Genomic DNA, 24,084 nt, shown 5'->3' with positions numbered 1-24,084 from the left:
ATGTCCGCATGCCCAGGTGGGGCCAGGGCCGAAGGCAGTCTCCCAGATGGCGGTCCCTGCAGAGGTCACCCTATTGGATGTAAGCCTGGATTGACCATGCATCACTTCTTGCAGGCGGGCGGGCCGGAAGTAGTTAGATTGCCCCATGCCCAGGCCAACCCTCTTTCTTTTTTTTTACCATTAAATTTTTATTCATTTATACATCAATACAAAACAATACAAACAAACAACTGTACAGCCTTGATTCATTGCCATATGACTTCCCTCCTCTCACCAGATGGTAAAGTGATTCAATCCACTCTCGTGTTTTATAAACTTAATACAATCTCTGCGATCAAGGAGTTATGTCATTACCGCTAGCGTTTTCATTCCCTTGTAGCAGGCCAACCCTCTTTCATCTGTTTTCAAGAAAGTTGTGGCCTGTTTTGACCCCAAACCAGTCTTGTTGGTCTCTTGTTTATATGGGTTTGGGTATGGTGAGCCCGACGCCTGGTCCTGCAAGTGTGCTGCTAAACGACCACTACATCTGTACTCTTCGAACTTTTCACAACTCAAGCAGATCCTGCAGAATAAAAAGGATTTTAGGGGAATCAAGAACTGCCTATAACTACAGATAAGCAGTGCTTCCCAACAAGAGCTTAATGATAATATAAAAAATGGATTTTCCATGGATAGGGTAAATCCAGATTAAATGGGGAAACTTGGGGAGTGGCATTTAGATGCCAACCAAAAGCTTGCATGTAGTAAGCATGCACCTGGAAGCTCCCAGACTTCGGTGCACCTTTTCCAGTCTGTGAACTAAGTTCTACATGATGCCTGTAATATAAGTCACAGTTTTCGGAATTTGCCAGACAATTGTGCTTGGGCAGGGTTCTTTTTACTTAGCAACTGGTAAGAGCTGGAAAACCTGTTTTGGCTTGTGGCAGCAAGCTTGCTTGCTTTAAATAGAATTATAAGATTTAGATAAGGAAATCCTTGGGCCTTCACATTGGAAATGGAAGTTGACAGAATAAACAGTAGCTATAATTGGTACATAATTGGCTGTTATTTATGGAAACAACAATAATTTGATGTGATGAATAATCTTATGTCTTTGGAATTCCTTTGCAGTAAGAGAAAGCATTTAAAAAGACAATTGATTAAACTGTGTGTGTGTATGTGTGTGTGTGTATGTGTGTTTGTGTGTGTGTCTAAACTTTGCGTGTGATTGTGTCCATCTACTAGGGATTCATTTTTGCTTGGCATTGGGACTGTACCTGTATAAGTGCAAAGCTGAGGTATGGTTAACTGTAGATGGGGATCAGTGGGTTCTAAGCAGTGTAATCACAGAAGATGCCATCTGCTCACTGGTAGGAATGATCCTGGCTGAATGGTTTATCTCACTGCTTCTGCCTTTCCCCCTTTGCTCCAGCTTCCTCCTCCTCTAGCAAAAAAAGCTGGAACAAAAAAATATTACTAGCGCCCTTGCAAGCAAACTCTATATTGGCTGAACCAATGAGTATACAAGTTGGGTCCAACAACCAAATGTTACAATGGATCTCCAGTCCCCAGTAGCAATGTTCAGCACTTCAACCAATCCATGGAAAATCCATTGTTTTATATTTATCATTGAGCCCTTGTTGGGAAGTTCTGCTTATCTGCAGTTCCCTAAGGCAAAGGAGCATGATAATGGAAACTCATGTGAAAAACATAAACCTGTTGAAGAATGAATGCATTCAGCAATCACTTTGTCCAAGTGGTGTTGTTGTAAGAGTTAAGACAGAAAATGATTTCCCTAAAATCCTTTTTATTCTGCAGGATCTGCTTGAGTTGTGAAAAGTTCGAAGAGTACAGAGTACAGTAGTGGTCATTTAGCAGCACACTTGCAGGACCAGGCATCGGGCTCACCATACCCCAACCCATATAAATAAGAGACCAACAATAAGAGCTGCAGGCTGCTTAAATGGACACAGGGCGGATCCGAGGGAATCCTACCTGCTCCATCAGCTCCACCCCATGGCACAGCCCAAGTCCCAGCCTGCATCCCCATTTGCCAAATCAGGATTCAGGCTAGGATCCGGTTCCTGATAGGCGATGGGGGCTTCTGCCCCCACCGCCTACCAGGAAAGGCAGCAGTTCCACACATGCAAACATATTCCACCCCTGCCTTCTATTTAGAGCCATCACAAACATCATCATCACCAAGCCAGCTGTCTTGCAGAAGAACTAGGTGGCTGGAATTGCCTTGTCCTCCAGCTCTGGATATTGCCTACTGCTCTTATAACTTTAAGAACTGGTGCCTGAGCTTGTTGTCCTCTCATCCCTCAAATCCCTTTCCCCTCATGATGTTCTATCTTTTTCAGACTGTCAGTCTGAGACAGTGGCGGAGCATAGATTGCTGGTACTTGGCGTGGGCACACCAGTACCAGGGGGACAGGGCACAGAGGGCGGGTGGAGCCCACCATGCCAGCCCAGCCCTTGTTGCCAATGGCACCAGGGGGACGAGCCCCGAGACACACAAAATCCAGCGCATGTCATAGTCTCCAGTTGTCATGAAAATGCCAGAACCTTTGAAAAAACCCTTAAGCCATCATGGCTTCTCGGTGTCATGCAGAATCCCAAATTTTTAAATGCAAGCCTTTCCTTCCTCCTGAGTCCCCTCAACCAAACTCAAATCTATCTCAGCCTTGGGCGCGATTCAGTGAAAAGAAATGGATATAAAGATGAAGACAAGAGTAAAATAAGAGATTAAAGGAAGAAAAGCTTTTAATGTTTAATAGATTATTGTATTTTAATATCCTTTTGGAAGCCACCCAGAGTGGCTGGGGAAACCCAGACAGATGGGCGGGGTATAAATAAATTATTATTATTATTATTATTATTATTATTATTATTATTATTATTATTATTATTATAAAAGCGGGTGGAACCAAGGCTGCAAACAAAGCATACATTTAATCCTGGGAACTGTAGTTTGTTAAGCATGCTGGGACCTGTGACTCTGTCAGAGGCAAACTATCATTCCCAGTGTTCTTTTGGGGTGCGTGTTTCAAATGCACAGTGTGTGTGTGCAACCTGAGAGATAAGGCACAGAGAAAGAAAAGTGGGTATCATGGGGTGCACAGGGGCCAGTGGGGTGAAGCAAGAGTGCGGGGGAGAGCATGACAGAGAATGAGATGGAACAGAAGAGTGTGCAGGGGGGTGCAGAGAAACAAGAGATGGAGATGCAGAGACAAAAACAAAAAAAAGACAAGAGGTACTCAGAATGTGGGTACTGCAAACCTAAATAAAAAAGTGGGAGCGAGTGTGTATTATTAAGAGGACAAAAAATATAGAGCTTCACCAAAATCCTTCTCCAATTAATTTAGTGATACATCTCTCCTGAGTTTGTAAAAAAACAGTGGCCCTCTGGGGTGATTTGAGTTGTGCACGCTTATTTTACATGCCCCCCCCCCAGTTTCCTGCAGATTTCCCCCTCCCTCATAAGTCCTCTAGTGGTATCAGTTAAACAGCATGACCCGTCTGAGCTGGTAACCAGCATTTGGTTAAGGCGTGCTTGGCTCCCAGAACAGCCCTGTGCCTTGCTGATGTTTACAGGTGAAATAGGAACTGTGTTGTTGGCAGGGCTGCTCGCCTAATTGACTGAAGGCAACTAAAGATCAAATGAAACAGAAACATGGCAATATTTGGTGTGTTGATGCCTGTCTTCCTGATATGCTTTAATATCGGGCAGTCTTGCCGGAATTCTGATGACTTTGTGGGTGCCAGCTCTCCGGGAGATGTTGTCATTGGAGGCTTGTTTGCAATTCATGGCAAGATGTTGCATTCAGAAGAAAACCCCCTCAAGCCAGTGATTGCCAATTGTGCCGGGTGAGTAATAAGATCAACTGTGTCAGGAGAATGAAAAGAGCAGGAGGACATGGACATGAATGGAGCAAATTAGAGGGGGGGGGACCTTTAAATTTATGGAATCTTTAAATCACTGTTTCTTAAAAGAGTATCAGCAACGAAAAGTGTGTGTCTGATATGCATGGGTAAAATCTAACGTGAATGACTGTGAGAGGCTGCAATTTCTTTCTATCTCTTACATTGTTTAATGTACTTACCCCACTAAATGTAATGGGGCTTTTGAACAGGCATGCATAGGATTCCACTGTTAGTGTATTATTGACTTGCACCTCTTTTACGGTATATAACTAACCCCTGCATTTTTATGTCCTCCATACATTACATATTAATATGGCATAAACCCAGTCTGTATATAGGATTTCTTCTGTGTTATACCATAGTATCCAACATTTTCACTTTGGCCATGCTAAACCTGACAATGTACACCTATAGATGTCTTCTCATGAGAAAGCCCTGCTAAGTTCAATGGGACTTACTCCGAGAAAAGTGGGTACTTACCTTTGAATAAATCCCATTGAACTTAGTGGGACTTACTTATGAGTGGAAATGTACAGTATAAGCTTGAAATGTAGTGACATAAAATAATAGAGAGCATTTTTGACACAGAACATGTGTGTTTTCAGAAAGTACAGCTGAATCTCTTTTTCTATCATTCCATGTCAGTCCTCTCATTACTTGGTGACTTTACATTGCATTGATGTATCAACATTTTGACAGTGCCAGCCAAAAGGCAATTAACCTGCTATCCATAGACTGTTTGCATTGATGTTACCCAAATGAAACTGATGTGACTACTCAGTAAGAGAGTGTTTTCAGGGTTGCAGAATAACTGCTTTTAGGGATGGCTGTATAAATAATCCAGAAATGTATTCAACTCATAATCACAGTTTACATTTAATGTACCGGTAAGTTGTCCTCTTTTAGTTTTAACAAACAAATCAATTACGGTATATATCAATATATGTGTGTATCACCAAAATCATCACAAAGATACCTTATTGAATTACTGACTGATGCTTGGGATAACAGCTTAGTATAATCAAATACTCCAACTCCTATTGTGAAAAGGAAAGGCAATTTTTCATAACTGCTGTATACAGTGATACCTCTGGTTTAGAACTTAATTCTTAACCTGAAACTGTTCTTAACCTGAAGCACCACCTTAGCTAATGGGGCCTCCTGCTGCCGCCATGCCGCCGGAGCACAATTTCTGTTCTCATCCTGAAGCAAAGTTCTTAACCCGAGGTACTATTTCTGGGTTAGCGGAGTCTGTAACCTGAAGCGTTTGTAACCCGAGGTACCACTGTATATTGAAACATCAGAACAAGAAAGACTCAAAAGTAAATAGGTATAACCTGCATACTCAACCCCACGAATAAAAATGTATCCCAGTATGTAATTAAAATCACCTCTTCCCAGTTAAATAATCAAAAGCTCTAAACAGAACCAGTTGAACTAAAGCTTGCAGTCTAATATACTTCCAATCATGTACTGTATGGAGGGGCGAGAGTCATGCATGCCACAACGGGGGTGCCAACTTGAATTATTGAGGGGGGGCAGGCAAGCCCTGTCCTACATAATCACAAGATGCAGCACACAAACATTTGAATGGTAATATTTAAACTTTGGGTGCCCCCAGCCCCCTCAAATATTTTATGGGGGGGCAAAGGGACCTCGGCCCCTAGGAGTTGGCTCCTATGTATGTCCCCCAGTACTCCTTGAAGGTAGGGCAGAAGATAGCTAGAGACTGTTAATTGCGTAAGAAACAGGCAAAGCTTTCAGAATTACTGTAGAGCAGTAGTAGTGTACTGTAGAGAAGACTCCTGAGGCTACAGCTCAGCGGTAAAGCCCAGTGGTTCAGTCCCTGACATCTACATCTCAGGTAAAGAGAGTGCTGCTGTTGACATCGAGAGAGATGAATGGTCTGACTCAGTTTGAGGCAGATTCCTTTGTACCTTCTGTTTCCTGTCCCTTCCCTTATTTAAAATGTAGCGCTCTGTGGGGCCAAACAGTTAGCAAGGCAAATGAAAATTGTCCCCTCTCAACAACATGCAGTTTGAAGAGCCCTTCCCTGGATTCCATACTGTCACAGTGGCCGGAGCGGACTACTTCAGAGTAACGACGCTACGCAGCTCTGCATTTTATTCTTTTATTGGTGCTGCGTATTTACAGTGCTAAAGTCATTGCTATTTACACGGAGTGATGTGATCAGTCGGTTTCAGAACCTCCTAATGGCTTTTGGCGCGTCTTTTTCCAACACAAAAGCTTTGGCAGACCCATCCTCTTTCCCCTCCTCTTTCTGCGTAGTTCTGGCGTTGGGGGGATGGGTCTCCCTCCCTTATTCGCCCCTTCCTGTCCCGCCTGGGACCCTGGCTCCTCTACCTTGCCTGAGCCTCGGACCCGACTTCCTGCTTCCCTACTGGAATCGGAACTCTCTCTGCTTTCCCCTGTGCTCGGTGATTGGCTTGAACTCAGGAGGGGAGGGACTTCGCGATATCCCCTGTCCCTCACACATACAGCACAGGTTCATATGCTGTATTGTGATATTTGGGGTTTGGGTAGGAGAGTGTTGTGTAATTGGCCCGGAATGACTACAAATGCTACTTGATAGCTTGAAACAAAGTTTCAAGGCGTATCTTCTATTAGGGAAATTGGTGGTAAATTGCCCAAGAGGGTTAAGAGATGATTGGAGAAGATAAACTCATTCTCATTCTCCTTCAGCCAGAGGGAAGGGGCATGCTAGATATGAGTGGGGGGGAAACAGAAGCATATTGGGCAACAGACAACAGACTCTGAGTGGGGCACACACAGAGAGCCAGGGAGACAGCAATGTCTGAAAAGTGTGCCCCTCTCTGGAGATCTGATGTGGGGTAGTAGATTTGGCTGCCTATTGGAATGTTAAGCCATCCCTCTACCTATGTTCGACCCGTGAATTTGAAAATAAACTCAAAGAAAAACCAAACCTGGGTTAGCACTGCAACCCAGGAACACTGTATCACCTGGAAAAATCAAAACTGGCATTGGCAGTGGGACTGCATTTCTTTGGAGAGAAATTCTGGGTTGGTGTGGTTCAGCCATAATGAAGCATGTAGCAGCAGTTCAAGTTGTTTTGGTAGTAGTAGCAGTAAGTAGTAGTTGTAGTAACCTCACATTGACTTTAAGGTAAGCATGAGCAGACAGACTGGGTCTGGAGGTCTCCCAAGTACAACCTCTAGTCTAAGCATCATTTAGAGAGACAACATGAGAAGTTTAGTGTCGGCTGTTGCAAGGGTAGTCAGGACATATTCAGAAGCCCAGCAACAGAGTAGGCAGTTAGATAAGAGGAGGGTGCAGGAAGCAGATGAGCTGGTGATGGGCTTAACTGAGAAGATTTGCAGTCTGTAGCAAAGAACCAAGAAGCTTTGTCTGTCTAGGATCCTGAAAATGGTGGCAAAAATGGTCATTTGCAGATTACTGCTGACAGATTCTTTTTTGATCCCATTTGTGCCCATGGAAGAGAAAGAGCAGGAGGAAAAGCTTGGAAGTGTTTGTGCTGGAAGAGCAGCCATTGCGCAGAGACCTGGGCAAGGAAATATATTTTATTGACTTCTTTGCCCCATAGGTGCTTCACAAATGTGTTACTGGATGGCGTAAGGCCCCTCCACTTGGTGCACCCTAGAGGCATGTTCCAGCAGTGAGATTAAGACAGGATCTTACAAATTACAGCGACAGAAGAGACTGGAGTCACTTCAAGATGACAGCCGTATTGAGCATTCATCCCAATTTTTTTCTAAGGAGATTAGACAATGGCAGCTATTTATTAAAAATTCATTCCATTTTGTTTGTGGAGAGTTCATACATAGGGATGGGCAAACCTGTCAGTTTTGGTTTCTCACACTTCCTCCTGTTTCCAGTCTTGTGTGTGGTTCTCCACATTTCCATGTCAGTTTGCATTGAAAAAAGTCAACATATAATTTAATAAGCATTCCTCTTGATACACACTTTTTGTGTGCAGTTTTGCCTAATATATGTATTTTTAAAAAACATACTTTAACAAATATTGTTATTTTCACAAATACTGATATTTCCCCAATATAATGCATTTTGTATGTTACCTTCATGATCATCAATAGAAGTATAGCATCTAGATCAAGGGAAGTAAAAGTACCACTGTATTCTGCTCTGGTCAGACCTCACCTGGAATACTGTGTCCAGTTCTGGGCACCACAGTTCAAGAAGGATACTGACAAGCTGGAACGTGTCCAGAAGAGGGCAACCAAAATGGTCAAAGGCCTGGAAACAATGCCTTATGAGGAATGGCTTAGGGAGCTGGGTATGTTTAGCTTGGAGAAGAGAAGGTTAAGGGGTGATATGATAGCCATGTTCAAGTATATGAAAGGATGTCATATAGAGGAGGGAGAAAGGTTGTTTTCTGCTGCTCCAGAGAAGTGGACACGGAGCAATGGATTCAAACTACAAGAAAGAAGATTCCACCTAAACATTAGGAAGAACTTCCTGACAGTAAGAGCTGTTCGACAGTGGAATTTGCTGCCAAGGAGTGTGGTGGAGTCTTCTTCTCTGGAGGTCTTTAAGCAGAGGCTTGACAGGCATATGTCAGGAATGCTTTGGTGGTGTTTCCTGCTTGGCAGGGGGTTGGACTGGATGGCCCTCTTCCAACTCTATGATTCTATGATATTCATTTTTATGCTTATTTTATGATAGTGCATGCATTACACATTACTTGGCAGGGAGCTGCATTGAAAAATTCAGAGAACTGCAAATTTCGCAGGATGTCCTGTTTTTCAGTTCTCATATTGTTTTGTGTGAATTAGGTAGGTTCACCTTTAAAGGCAAACTGCAAAATTGAAAATGGTTTTTAAATTTATATACGGCTACCTGTTTTCTATTTATCTCATCATTTTTGTGTTTAATTTCTATGAACCTGCTCGTTTATCTTTTATAGAAAAAGCTGCTATTATTTTAAGAAAAGTATGAGCTAGACCAATTCCTTGATTGTGTGTGTGTGTGTGTGTGTGTGTGTGTGTGTGTGTGTGTTGTGAGATGGAGGAGGTGAGAGAAAGTTAATGAGGTAAGAATGACTGCAGATGCTCCTTGTCACCAGTGGGAAAGATGCCAGACACATCTTATGTTAGGTCAATGGCTCAAGAGGGTAGGAGACAGTTGGGGGTGTGACTCATCCTTATTAAGCTGTGAGTGAAAAACAACAGAAGCAGCATGGAGGAGAAAGACACACAAAGTGAGAGCTGAGTTTTTGGGCAGTGTAAACTAATAGCATTGGGAGGGGCACTATCTTTCTCCAGAGATCTGACGTGAAATTCAAAGACTACAAAATGTCATAACCTTCCATGGTGGATACGCTCTCAACATATGCACACTGCACATATTAATTTTATATCATGTGAAGTGAATTTGGGTGACATAGCTATAATTGACTTTATGTGTTTCTTGACAGCTTTGAAGTTCAAGTGTTTCTTCAGAGCCTTGCAATGGTCCATGCAATCGAAACAATCAACAACTCTACACTCTTACCTGGAATTAAATTGGGATATGAAATCTATGACACTTGTGCAGAGGTCACCAGGGCAATGGCTGCAGCTCTGAGGTTCCTGTCCAAATTCAATGCCTCAAAAGACCTTGTGGAATTCAGGTGTAACTATTCAGACTATACGCCCAGAGTCAAAGCTGTCATAGGTGCCACCTATTCAGAAGTATCTATGTCGGTTGCAAGAGTATTGAATTTGCAGCTTATACCACAGGTAAGTCGCTTTGAAAAGAGCTTCTTGCTTTCAACAGTAGGAGTATTTTAATGAAAGTATAGGAATCTGAATATTATAAGATGGCTTGGCTGATGGGTGTATATCAACATGGAAGGGACAACATTCTAGAGTACTGAATAAACAATATGCTTATATCTTGGTTATTGTATTTTAACATGGGGTGAAGAAAGAAGAAAGCATAGAGGCCACAACTTTATTTCCATGAATTTGGTGTGATGTGGATCGTGAGACTTTGATGGGATTGACAGACCTTTGGTGCTCAGTGGAATCATCCAACCGGTTGTTGGATGAGCAGGAGTTTCAATGACTTAAGACAGCACACAGAGTGAGACACCCTGGCAGTGTAGCTTGCTCCTATGTAATTGTGCACCAAGGGCTGCAGCACAGTGCTTTGCAATCCCCCTTTCGGCCAGTTCTTTATGTGTCCCACACCTAACATCATATGTATGGTGTCATATTTGACAGGTAGATATGGCTTGGCCAAAATGGCCGGGGCAGGGGCAGCTAATTAGGCTTGCCGGCTGAAGAGGATATAATGCTTTAGGATATATGCTTTAGGATATAATGAATTTTGTTGTTAAATATTTTTTCTTTTTCTTTCCTTCTTACTTGCCTTTTATAAACTATTTTCTTTTTCTTCTCTTTATACTTTATGTTTTCTTTATTTTCTAATGTTTACTTTCTTCTTTTTCTACCAATTTACCCAAAATAAATTAGCTCAATAGTTTAATCCAGTGTTTCTCAACCAGTGTGCCTCCAGATCATTCCTGACCACTGGTCTTGCTAGCTTGGGATGATGGGAGTTGTAGTCCCAAAACATCTGGAGGCGCACTGGTTGAGAAACACTGGTTTAATCTACTACTGTATTGTACATTAAGACCAAGAATGAGGGATATATAAGAAATAATGGAATGTACAATGAATGTATTTTTATTTCTTCTTTTATTCAATGTATTTGCTGTAAATCTTGTGATTAAAAAACTTTAATAAAAAAATAATAGAATACCAGGGGGACTGTCATGGTTCAGAACTGGAGGAGGAGCCAGCTCAAACTGAGGCTGATGTGCCACCCACCAGCTGGGAGTCAAACCAGGCTCTTGACGCTGGTCTTCCCTTGCACATGGTCAGGATCCTAGGCTCCTCCCCTGTTGCACTGGCCTTCTGAATGTCTGAAGGCATGCTTATTGAGGTGAGCGACAATTCAACGATGTGATCTCCACAAGCAATCTGACAGAAAACAACATTTTTGCATCTTCCGACAAAGACAAGTCATTTGGCACTGCAGGTTTTTTGTTCATCTTACTTGATTGTTTTATCTTGATTCACCCTGGTGCCACAGCTATGGAGCTGCCAAGAAGGATAGGAAATGTGGGTGTAGGCAAACAAAACAAACATCAAACCCACCCCCCACCACGCACACACAAGTAGGGATTAGCAATAAGTCAGGCTTGTGCGACTTAATTTCCCATTTGAAGTAATCAGACTGCCAACTGATTCTCCCCCCCCCCAAATATGTGGTCGCCAGCTGTTTATATTTCAGTGGAGTGGAATTCTAAAAGAAACACAAAACCCTGGATCGAAAGACTTAACAAAACCATCTAAAGATTTATGAACATAAACATGTTTTAAGAGTCTCCAATGGGTGCACACATCACAACCGGCAGACACATACTGGTTCTGTCATGTGCTGAGCTGCTTATATGCAGCCCAATATCAGATCAGGAGACTTTACCACACAACAAGGTACCTTCCCTCCTCGCTGCCTCAATAAAAGCTTTGAGAAAGTTGCACAGTCTGTAGGGTGAGTCAGGTGAGCCGCTGAATAGAGATTTCTTGCCACCACGGACCACATGTTGCAATTAACAGCAGCCACCGCATGGCAGCTGCCTCGTTTGTTCCTGCTCGAATTGGGGGACGGGGGGGGGCATGGGCTGAGCGCACAATATATCTTCAAAGTGCATTTGAAGCACATTTTCCCCCACAAAGAATTTTGGGCACTAGGTTTTAAGGGTTGGAGGGAATTGCAACTCTGTGTGGGGTAAAGCACCGTGCGCAGGATTCTTCCAGTGGGAAAATGTGCTTTGGGTGTGCTTTAAAGATATAGTGTGCACACAGTTAACCTTCAAACTGAACAGAAACTGTAGCGGCGGTATGAATGGTGTGTAGAAACAAAACACTGCATTAGCCCAGACGTTTTCATTCAATAGAATGAGTGTGGTGTTTTTTTTTCCAGATGACCTGTCCTTGGGTAACCCTTTCCATATTTCTTTGAATGCCAGCCACAGAATCTCTATGTGCTGCAGAGGACTTGGTGGTGGTGGTGGTGGTGGTGGGGGGCATCATGCAGGGTACTGGCTGCCAGCCATGATCTCAAACCTCACTCTGACCTGCATGAAATGAGTTTAAAAAGCAAATGTAGAGTTTCAAGAAGCAGGTTTTGAAAATCCTTAATCTGAGAAAGCATTTCTATCTGAACGCAAACTCTACTGTTTGCCTGGCGAGGTGAAGTACTGTAATATGTATTTTAGTTCATTTGTGTCTCCAGGCAAGTACAAAGTCTTGCTACCAGCCTAAAATACAGCTGAAGTTCAGTTAGAAGAAACTTCCCTTGGATTCAGCCCACCATGCAGATATGGAGAGTGGTGCATGCTCTGTTGGAGATCCTTACTCTGAGTGAATGAAACAGCCTATTTCCATCCTGTCAATTTTTCCTATGTACAGAAAGAATCTATGCTACCCCATTTACATGTGGATTAAAAAAACCCACACCCTTCAAATCTGCAGAATTCTACTAAAAATAAAAACCAGGTACTTATGAGGGGGTTAGAAGATTGTCGTTGCTCTTACTTTCTTTTTTTTAAATAATCAACTGCTTAGAACAGCTAATAACTTTACCATGTTTATCCAGTTAAAAAAGTATTTTTAAATGCCCCCAGGATGCAACCATATGTCATAATGTTTATAATGTCCATAATGTAATGTCATTGTATTGTTGTTAGGTTGTTGGACCCACATGTGTATCGGCTCATAGATTATACAGTCTAATTCACACATCTGTGTCCAATCCATGCATGGGTTGTTGTTTTGCAGGGATGTTTGTGTGTGTCGGGTAAGTTTCAAAGGTAGAGCAAACCAGAATCCTTCAACACCCTTGTTGGAGGAGTGCATTGCTTAAAACCAATGAGGTGGCTCTGTGAGGTTGGCTAGTGTGAAATCAGGAAACTGGATTAGCTAGGCCTTTGGTCTGATCCACCATGACTCTTTTCAGTCATGATATTCCCAATGTTGAAATGGAGGTAATGCTTTGGGGGCCCTGCCCATGAAATGTGTTGCAATGGCCCATATGCAGAGAAGGCTATTTCAAGCAGCTTTTGGTGGTGTCTGTGGCAGGAGGCCACCATGCTGCGTTTCACTCAAACGTACATATATCTGTTGGAGTGTAAGAGCACTTAGATAAAAAATGCACCAGGAGTTGATAGAGTGGATTATAGACATCTCGGCTTCCCCCTTTGCAAGAGCTTATTTGATGCTTTTAAGAACTTGAACCTTGAAGGGCCAAACTGTCATGGCTCCCCTGGGTCTTTGCTCAGAGCTGGTCCCTGTGTCTATAACAAAGCTGTTTTGTCATCTCCGCAGGTGAGTCACGCTTCAACTGCAGAAATCCTTAGTGATAAAGTCCGCTTCCCAACTTTTCTGCGCACTGTGCCTAGTGATTCTTATCAGACGAAAGCGATGGCACGACTGATCCACAGGTCAGGGTGGAACTGGATTGGAATCATAGCCACCGACGATGACTTTGGGCGCCTCGCTGTGGAGAGCTTCGGGTTGCAGGCAATGGCAAACAATGTCTGCATTGCATTTAAAGAAATGCTGCCGGCTTATCTCTCGGACAGCACCATTCATGGCAAAATTAATCAAGCTCTTGAGAAGATTGTCAAGGAAACCAGGGTAAACGTCATTGTCGTCTTTCTCAGGCAATTCCACGTAATGAGATTGTTCAGAAAAGCAATTGAGAGGAACATAAATAAGACCTGGATTGCAAGTGATAACTGGTCAGCAGCTGTCAAGATTAGCACCATTCCAAATATCAGTCGCCTGGGGAAAGTGGTTGGATTTACGTTCAAAAGTGGCAACATGTCATCTTTCCACGACTTCTTGAGCAATCTACATACAGCCCCTCATGGAAACAACATGTTCTCAAGGGAATACAACACGCTTATGGCAGCATGCTCACATATAAATGATCAAGATTTGAGCAAGTGCATTGGTAATTATTCTGTTGAGAGAGTGCTACAGAACCGCACTAAACCAAGTAACCAGTTTCGGAGAGAGGAATTTCTCATTGCAAACATCGAACCAGGATTTATCCATAGCACCATGCTAGCCGTATATGCAATTGCAAATGCCATTCGGAATCAGTGCAAGGCCAGAAACTGCAAAGACCCATATGCTTTTGCCCCTTGGGAGGTATGGTTTAAACATATTTTATTACACATATTTCCCCCCGCTCTTTTCATCTCTTCCTTTCCAACATTTCCACGCACAAACCATTGGGCATTACTTCAAGTGGGTATTACTTGAACAATTTGATATTTTCATCCTCCTTACTCTACAGGGGTTGCAACAGCTTAAAGATTTGATACATTTGACTTAAACTTTAACATTTGTATAAATCACTGCCAAAAAGTCTCAACAAGATTTTAAAAATCTCAGCTGAAACCTATCCGAGTTTAACCCCTGGAAATGAAAGCCAGTTCATACAGGTGGGTCATTATGCTTCATGAACAAACTTTTTGCTCAAGAGTAGAAAAAAAAACTATCAACTTTTCAGAAAGTATTGCATACCTTCCTTATTTTATATTCCCTCCCAACAATCCTGTTATCTTCTTTACAATTATTTCTGCTTAATCTTGGGGAGAACTGGATGTTGAGATAAAATTGCAATCCCAGGGCAACACAACAAATGCATAACTACAAAAGATCAAGAATTTTCAGCACTTGCTGAAACCTTACTGATGCCTGTGCTGGTTACTGATGCCAGCCTTTTTTCATAACTTCTTTAAAAGTTTAATTTTCATAGAATCATAAACTTGTATACCTGTGAGGGACCCCGAGGGTTCTAGTTCTACCCCATTCCATGCAGGAATCTCAACTAAAGCATCCAAGAGAGGTGGTAATCCAACCTCTGCTTTAAACTCCCAGATGAAGGAGAGTCTTCCAAAGTAGTCCATTCCACTGCTGTGCAGCTCATACCACCAGAAAGGTCTTCCTAATGTTTAGTTGGAATGTCCTTTCTTGTAATTTGAATCCCTTGGTTCGCGTCCTACCCTCCAGAGCAGCAGTTTGCTCCATCATTCATGTGACAGCCTTTCAGATATTTGAAGGTGGCTATCATATCACCTCTGAATTGTTTTGTGCTGACTGTTAATGCTGCTGGGTTTATTTTATTGCCACTGTTTTTTTTTCAAACTACCCTGATGTTTTCACAATAGGCAGCATATAAATATTTGTAATAAAGAAGACCACATCTGTCCAGAACAAACCCAACCAGCTGGTTTTGTTCCTTCTGCAAATCCCCTCACCTACATTTTGACACTGTTTGAGTTATGTTGATCCGGTGAGCGCATTAATATGCACAATTCTGTGGGTATTTGAGTCTTCATGCTGAAGGGTCATGTGGGGCCTGGGATCAGATATTGCTGCAGTGCTGAGAGGTTGAGACTACGTATATTGTGCTCTAGTGTTAACACACAACTAACGCTGTTCTTCTTTACCAGAGAACATCCTTAGAATCAGGGCCGGTGCTAGGGTTTTTTGCGCCCTAGGCGAGATCACCTTCTGGCGCCCCCTGCCCCATTAATAAATAAATAAATAAATAGAAAAAATAAAAAATAAAAATAGGGGGGGGAATAGAAAATAGAAAAAAATTAAAAAGTAGAAAAATGAAAAATGAAATTAAAATTAAAAACAGCTGAGAGGCACGGCGAGGTGGCCCCAGGCTCGCGCTCCCCACCACGTCTCCGGAGCTTCGCGCGGGGAGCGCGAGCCTGGGGCCGCCTCCACTGCGGCTGTCAGCTGTTGAGCGGCTTCAGGCCGCTCTCTGGAGGCACGTGCACGCCTCAGGATAACGGCCTGAAGCCGCTCAACAGCTGACAACTGCAGTGGAGGCGGCCCCAGGCAGCACCAGGGGGCGGCGGGCGGCGGCCAGGCTGGCCAGCGCCCCCTCCATTTTGGCTCCTTAGGCAGCTGCCTAGTTCGCCTAAATGGACGCGCTGGCCCTGCTTAGAATCACATCGTTACAACACATATATTGATATCAATTTTATGAAAAGGTTACTGTTATGGCTTTGCCAAAACATTCTGGATTTTCAAGTCTCTCTCTCCCCCCCCCCAGCTTCCCAGATCCTTTCATGTGAAGAAGATCTGTCCGGTATTTCCGTTAATGTTGTACAGTATTGCCGATCTCCTCCCACAGCATATTCAGTCTGAGTTAGGGATGGAGGAATAATTTGTTTTACATGGATCTGAGTGAGCATTGCCCTGCATCAGACCTCGTCCTGTACTGGGTGCCCACTTATGACCAAGCGACTTGTGCAATTCAGTGTGAAATCATTTGCAAAAAAAAATATGCACAACGTATTTATTTATATAATACCTAAAAGTGGTTTACATAGATGAGTCAACCTTCTTGTGGAACTATGTTTTTGAAGCATAAATTTGTAAGAATGAATACATCAGGATTTTTATACATACATACATGCATACATACATACATGTGTTTGTGTGTTGCTTTCTTCAGGAAACCCGGAATGTATATGCATATAATATTATCAATATCAGAATGCATATAGCGAAGTGCAAAACAAGGTTGGTCAGGGACAGGGATTACTTGTTAAACCACTGTGTGAATTGTACCTCTGACAGCAGTTGTTGAGGAAAGGGACATAGTGGGATTCCCAGCCATTCTCCTCTGTTGGAAATGTACAGCTATGAGTGCCATGGGCCTGTCCTGTGAGCCCTAAACTAGCTTGCTGTCCTCAGGTCCACTGGAGGAGACATTTCTGTTGCTATTGTTAAAGTAAGATTTAACTGTTAGCCCAGTCAGGTTCTATATGTGGAATGAATAGGTACCATCTTGTTGCCTTAGGCAGAAAAATGTATTGGGTCTGGCCTGGGAAGTGGGTAATTTTATTTGGGACCGTGGGCTGTGAGGAATGCTAAGAGGAACATTAGAGAGGAAAATTAGGCAAATAAATGGGAATTGGCCTCCTTTATCTAGGGACCTGGGCAGCAGTACTCTCTTCTGCATTTTTTGCATAGTCAACCAACGTTTGTTTTAAGATAAACAAAGTTGATGCACCCTGACGGCATGCGACCCTTTAGCTTTCTTTGACCTTCTGTGACTGAAGAAAGATTTTTGTTGTTGACTAAACTTCTTTTTTTCAGGGAAAGATATAATGTACTAAGGTGTGGAAGGATCTATCAATTTCAGTTCTCTCTGTTTCTCATTTTTAAAAAACTTTAATTCAGTTCTACATTTTTCTGGTGCAATTTGTGATTTATTTATTTTTTAAATCAGCACCAGATTTCTCCTAAGAATTTTTTTTTGTATGGACTTTTCACTAATGTACACATTTTTGCAAGCAATTTTCTCTGATATGATGCACTTTTGTTATCTTTACTAATGTCTTCATTTTTAAATGCACACTTTCCCCTCATATATACATTTTTTGTAAACATTATTTGGTTGGACAACTGCATCACAAAACTCAGAAAAGTGCAAATTCCCAAGGATAGCTGTGTTTCAGTTCTCATATTGCTTCAGAAAGTGAGAATTTGGTAGATTCACCTTTAAATGAGAACTGAATCTAATTTCTCCTCCACTCCCAGACCATTAGGGTTAGATTTTTTTAAGAGTAGAAATGAAATGTCATACACAAATAGGAAATTTATGAAACATTTGAATTTTTTTTCATTTTGAATGTCTTCAATTTTAAACTTTTGCTTATGAAATTAGACTTCAGAATACTTAAAAAAAATACCTTACCTCTTGTGCCTTGAAAGCAATAGCCATAGGGCAATAACATTAGACTATTAAATGTGAATATTCAACAGTTTGAGAACTTCCCCCCAAAATGATCCCTTTCCAGCTCTACTTTGTTAATGGGAAAGCAGCTTCACAAGTGATTCTTAGAGCTGCTCTTCGTGCCCATAATAAACACGATTCCAAATTGGAAAATGGAATCTGGACATTCCAAAATACTCCGGAAGGGTGAATCTGGGAAGAAAACATATCAGCAAAGAGATGAGATCAGTCACACCATGATCAGTCTGATTGAGATTAGTCACATAACAAGTAATTATAGAATCATTTCTTATTGGCAATACTTTTTGCAAACTGATAAAACTCAAGTTGCCCAAATATATTATAATGAGTGAAGTGATCTGGCTTCTGGAAGCATTTCTTTTTCTTCTGATATGTTTTTGATTTGTACTGCCCCTCTCTAAAATGCTACTCCATGCCATCTCTCTTCCCTAAGCACTGATTTGCACCACTATTCACTTTCATCCCTGCAGCTGCTTGAAGAACTGAAAGAAATCAGGTTCACTGACAATGAACGGGAAGTCTATTTCGACTCTCACGGAGACATCAACACAGGCTATGATGTGCTAGTTTGGAAGGAGATTGATGGGCGGATGGTGATTTCCAACATAGCAGAGTACGACCTTGAGAAAGATGACTTCATCTTTGCAGATGAGGAAGATGAAATGGAGTTCCTGAATCTAAAGGTATTTAGATGCACACAGCTAACACCAAAGGGGTTTTATGAACTTCTGGATTTATCCCCTTGGGTTAAAATTTTATGGTTGAAAGAATGAAAAGCAGCAACTGGGGAAACAAAACTCATTACTCATTACAACTCATTACAACTTACATATTGAATAGAATGGTATTAATGTGATGGTTACACCAACAGCATTTTATCCAATAAGTTGGTTGTGATGAGCTTATAGTTCTAAATAGGCAGGAATTGCTACAAACTGCATGTGGATGCTGTGTGATTTGCAAAATACAGTGTACATGCTGAATGTACACCCAAGACCCACAATTTGCATATGCCATACATGCTTAAACTTGGATCAAGATTTAGTCATGATTTGAGTAGACCCACTGAAATCAATGGGACTTAAGCTCAGCATGACTAATGAAAGTTCCACAGATTCCAATGAATCTACTCTAAAGCGCAGCTAAATCTGGATTCAACCTTATGATACCCTGTCTGTTTACTAAAAACAAACAAACTTTAAGATAATCAAAAGTGACTTGTATTTGTGAAGCATCCTAGGAACCAACCGAAGGAGGGTATATAATGCCGTTATTTAAAATATTCCCTCCCACAACTCCCATTTTGGGTCAAATAATCTGGTGCATTTTATCTAATGTTCCTACAAGATGCTTATATAAGTGACATAGACTCCACACAACGTATTATTCAACCAAAATATTACTCGCATTATATAAAATAACTGCATTTCAATACTGGTGTCAATATACCTGAAAACTCAGTGCCAGAGCTTCATATGTAGAAGGTCCCAGGTTCAGTTCCTGACATCTTCTAAAATTAGCAGGTGAAAGACTTCTTCTTGCAACCCTGGAGAGCTACTGTAAGTCAAAATAGACTGGCTGGAATCTAGTCACCAGACAGCCAAATAGTCTGACCTAACAACACTAGGGTTGCCTTACACCTGGATTTTCCCAGACATATCCAGAATACTGCAGTCGGCAGCAGTGTCCAGGCGGAAATTGGGCAAATGTCCGGGAAAATCCAGGTATATGGCAGCCCTAGTGTCATTAGCTCAGACTATTTGGCTGTCTGTTGGCAGTGCCGTTTTTGCTGTTTTGCCATAAAAAGAGCTCAAAAACAGCATTTTTCTTTGCGAGGTTGCCCCAAAAGCTCAACAACTTTGGGCAAAACTTTTAAAAGCTCAGATTTTCACTGTTTGAAATATGGCAACCCTAAATGACACGCGCTTTTAATATATAAGGTTGTGGGATAACATTGCATGCCCAGGTGGAGACCCCCTACCCCAAGAGCCACCTGGAAGAAATGAATGACTCATGACAACGTGTTATGGGATTCCATTGGCCACAACTTTATTTAAACTTTCAGATGTAGAAAGACCTTGGCTTAGGCATTGGGCGTGTATCCCTCCCAGTCCCCAGCCGGGGATCTGCGGCGCATCAGGGTAATCAGGTCTGTCTGGGAAGTGGGCTGGCTCTGGAAGATGTTTGTTTATGCAGAGTGCCCACCCCCATTTCATCACTGCAACATGGGAGAGTGCACTGACAACCTTTCAGTGTACGGCCAGGGACTCCCCTCCGACTCAGCCCCTTTAACAGTGGAGCCGACTGTGTGCTCTCAGGTAGGCTCCGCCCCTTTTAACTACGTGAAGAGCTCTACCTCCCCCCGCCAAAGATAGGTTCATTAGAACTGAGGTTTGGCTGGAACCTCAAAGGGCTGTGACATTGGGGGCAGGGCAGACCAAGAACTTCTGCCGTTGTCTCAGGGATCGGGGTGTTGCGCACAGCCACGCAAAGGGCACCTTCCAGCTGATGGGAGAGCGGTTATTGTTGGCTATTTTAAAATGCAAGAACTCCAGGTTTCGTTTGCCTCTTTGGTTTTGCAGAACATTCAGTCTAAATGCTCCAGCAAATGCAGCCCAGGACAGGTGAAGAAAGTTTCCGCAAGCCCACATACCTGCTGCTACGAGTGTATAAGCTGCCCCGAAAACTACTACACTAATAAATCAGGTGTGGAATCGGAATGAATTAAGGCTTTATCGGAACAGAATGTTTGCCTAAGAATAATAATTTTAATGTATTTTTCTGTGAATCAAATATATTGTTGATTGTTTCAAGAGCCATAGAAATTGTGGGGTGGCGGGTGGCGGGCAGACAAAAGCAACTTGCATCCACATGCACAATCCAACTAAAGTACATTTTCTGAAAAAAGCACTGAAGTGAAGTGCCCTGTATTTCTAGCCATTGTGACTCAGTTAAGTGGCATGAGCATCAGTCCTCTGCTGGAACATCTGCTTCCCAGTTCCAGTTGAAATGGCCTGGCTTCTGTGTGACTACATTAACTTAAATCAGGGGTACCTGATTTACCTGAGGGCACATTTGGAAATGTAATAAACTGTTGTGGGCACCACAGAGCACCCATTTCACAGGGTAACAAATGGTGATCCTCAGACCCCACCTCAAAATCATATACACCCCTCAAAAACCAAATTAAAAAACCAGGCAACACCCCCTCCAAAAAAATAGGTACCCCCCCAACACCACAAAGACCAAAAACCGCTCAGTTGAAACAACATTGGGAAAGTAATGGGATTTAGAATTTGCCAAGAGAGGCATCTGAGGGTGCTGTGGTACCCATGGGGAGCCCCATGTTAAAATATTGAATGTAGTGGATCTAACCTGGTTGTATTATTTTTCTATATGCATGTCTATATTTTTACATTGCTCACAAAGATATGCTATTGATCAGGCTATAAATGCAGTTGTGGTTGTTGTTGGCTAGTAATATGTATTGGCTCTCAAAGCAAAACGAGTTCATTATAATGGTCCACAATTGTGCAATAAATTGCCCTAATCTCTTCAATAAGATGCACAGCACTGCTAGGGGCTGGTTGTCAAGAAGTCTCTTGTTTCTCTCTGCACAGATATGGATTACTGCATTTTATGCAACAACAGGACACATTGGGCCCCTGTGAACAGTTCGAGGTGCTATAGGAAGATGGTTCAGTACCTCAACTGGAATGACTGGTTTGCTATTTTGTTACTGGTACTCTCTGTCCTTGGAATCGTGTTGATTTGTGGCATTATCATAATATTTACTAGAAACGTGGACACTCCTGTTGTAAAGGCATCGGGAGGCTTGACTGTCTGCTATGTCATCCTCCTCTGTCATTTCCTTGCTTTCGTGAGCACAGGCTTCTTCATCGGCAGGCCCATGGCGTACAAATGTAAAACCCGGCAAGCTCTCTTTGGCATCAGCTTTGCGCTCTGCATTTCGTGCATTTTAATTAAGTCTCTGAAAATTCTGCTGGCCTTCAGCTTTGACCCCAAGTTACAAAAATGGCTGAAGAGCCTCTACAAGCCCATTCCCATCGTGTCCTTTTGCACGGGGATCCAGGTCATGATTTGTGCTGTCTGGATCAGCGTTCGAAGCCCTTTTGTGGATGAGAACTTCTCCATCCGGAGAGTTATTATCCTGGAATGCAATGAGGGTTCGGCTGTAGCCCTGGGGATCATGCTGGGTTATATAGCTCTTTTGGCATTCATCTGCTTCATATGCGCCTTTAAAGGTAGGAAGCTACCTGAGAACTACAACGAAGCCAAATTCATAACGTTTGGCATGCTAATCTACTTCATTGCGTGGATCACGTTTATCCCCGTCTACACAACTACTTTTGGCAAGTACCTGCCAGCCGTGGAAATCATTGTCATTTTAATATCCAACTATGGGATCCTGTGCTGTACATTCCTCCCCAAGTGCTACATCATTCAGTATAAGCAAGAGACAAATACCAAGTCGGCCTTCCTGAAAATGCTTTACAATTATTCGTCCAAAAGTGCAGGGAGTCTAAGCGTAAACCAAAGTTCTCTGGACTCGAAAAGTGAGACGCCTCCGATTCCCAGCGCAAATGCTTGTTGCAAAACTAAGGGTCAGAAAAATTGGGTGAATGGCAGCTGCCATTTCCAGGCATCTGGGTACAGGGAGATCAGGAGGGAATTGCAACCCACAAATGCAGCAGGGCCTACAACAGGGCCCACCACCCCAAGAAGAAGACTCTCTAGCATATGAAGCAGTTGTGGTAGGAAATGTAGTTTTAGGACAAGCAAACCTTCTTTGATCTCCCCATGTCAGTCTTTCACAACCTGTGGTCTTTCAAATGTTATTGGACTACAGATCACATCATCCCCAACCATTGGCTATGCTAGCTGGGGCTGATGGGAGTTGGAGTCCACTGCTTAGAGTGTAATTTTTTTTAAAAAAAATGGTTATGCATGTAGGTTTATTTTGGATGGCAACCACACACAAAAATGTCCAAAGAAAGAGTTCAAATGATGAAGGTTAATGGCATGTCCTTCGACAATAATTGCATTCCATACATGCTACCGTCCCAATGGGGAGGCTGAATGACAAAAGTTAAGGGGAAAATGTGTGTTATTATACAAATAAAAGCCAAATGACAATTATGCTTTGAAGACACCTAGTGCCCCAAGGTAAAAGACCTCATTATAAAAGTTTATGGTGCAAACAACCATGGATCAAGTCCTTCATTGTCATTTGAATTGGTTGCACCATTAGACCTTAGTGTTGCTGGCTGACTAGCTTCCAATACAAGATTTCCCACAACTGCACAGATACCTTTTGTACGTTAATCCTGATTTTACTTTTATGTGTGTAAATCGGAAGGGCATGTCGATCAGGAATAGTTGAACTCTTTGACAAAATAATCAGGTCTATAATTAATCTCACAGTAAAACACATTTAAAATGCTTAGCAGATTATCTCTGTTACATTTGCTTTTTCCTAGTGGATTTGGGTTCACGTGGCTGGAATCACATATCATTAGACTGATATTTTCTTCATCAGTAACCCTATATATGCAACCATAGGCTGAAACAGTGACCTTCTTGGAGCAAATGAGAACTTCCACTGAACTTTTTAAGGGGCAGTTCCGCACCCATTATTCTTGCTGCAAAGCCACACATTATGTACACATATATGCACCTATTTAGGAGTAATGTGATTCACAGAAATCAAATTGGCATTTAGAAGACAATCCTGTACCTACTTACCTGGGAGTAGGCCACGTCAACCTCAGTGGGGCTTACTTCTGTTGTAGGCTTGCATAGGATTGTAAGGTACCTGTGTGTGAGATCTCTGAGCCTTTTATTTGGGAAAAATGTGTGAAGATACACACAACCACTTGTAAATATTTGTTTGTAAATGCTGTTACCAATACCTCAGAAGTCCTCAGTGTTAAGCATTTTGCCTTTGAAAGCTGGCTGTGTTTGTGGCTTTACATCCATCTGAAAATGACGAAACCATCACATTTTAATAAAATATCTACTTTTTTCAGCAGCTGGCTACCTACAGCGTTGTTGAATGGATGGATGTGTACTGGGATCTTCTCATTATAAAGGAATACAAATATACTGCTATTAAAAATAAACTTTTAAATTTATGTTCTTCCTGGACATTTCTTGTGAGCATTGATTGATTGATTGATTGATTGATTGATTGATTGTACTTATGGAAAGCTTTCCATCCTTAAAAGGTAAAGGGTAAATGGACCCCTGACCATTAGGTCCAGTCGTGACCGACTCTGGGGTTGCGCAGCT

At 42.2% G+C, this 24,084-nt stretch overlaps 1 protein-coding gene across 1 annotated transcript; it reads left to right on the top strand.

Moving 5' to 3' along the window:
• Nucleotides 1–3,643: 3,643 nt before the first annotated feature.
• On the top strand, nt 3,644–22,759 carry GPRC6A (G protein-coupled receptor class C group 6 member A). Its single transcript, XM_035110780.3, has 6 exons — nt 3,644–3,849; nt 9,341–9,644; nt 13,302–14,132; nt 18,243–18,455; nt 20,355–20,478; nt 21,393–22,759. The coding sequence occupies exons 1-6, from the start codon at nt 3,656–3,658 to the stop codon at nt 22,535–22,537; spliced, it is 2,811 nt and encodes a 936-aa protein (XP_034966671.1). The 5' UTR covers nt 3,644–3,655; the 3' UTR covers nt 22,538–22,759.
• The last annotated feature ends 1,325 nt before the right edge of the window (nt 22,760–24,084 follow it).

This window comes from Zootoca vivipara, chromosome 3 (genome assembly GCF_965207765.1).
Source record: "Zootoca vivipara chromosome 3, rZooViv2.hap1.1, whole genome shotgun sequence".
NCBI classification, from domain to species: Eukaryota; Metazoa; Chordata; class Lepidosauria; order Squamata; family Lacertidae; genus Zootoca; species Zootoca vivipara.
Note: the sequence above shows the minus strand (reverse complement) of the source record. Positions and strands in the feature narration are given on the sequence as shown.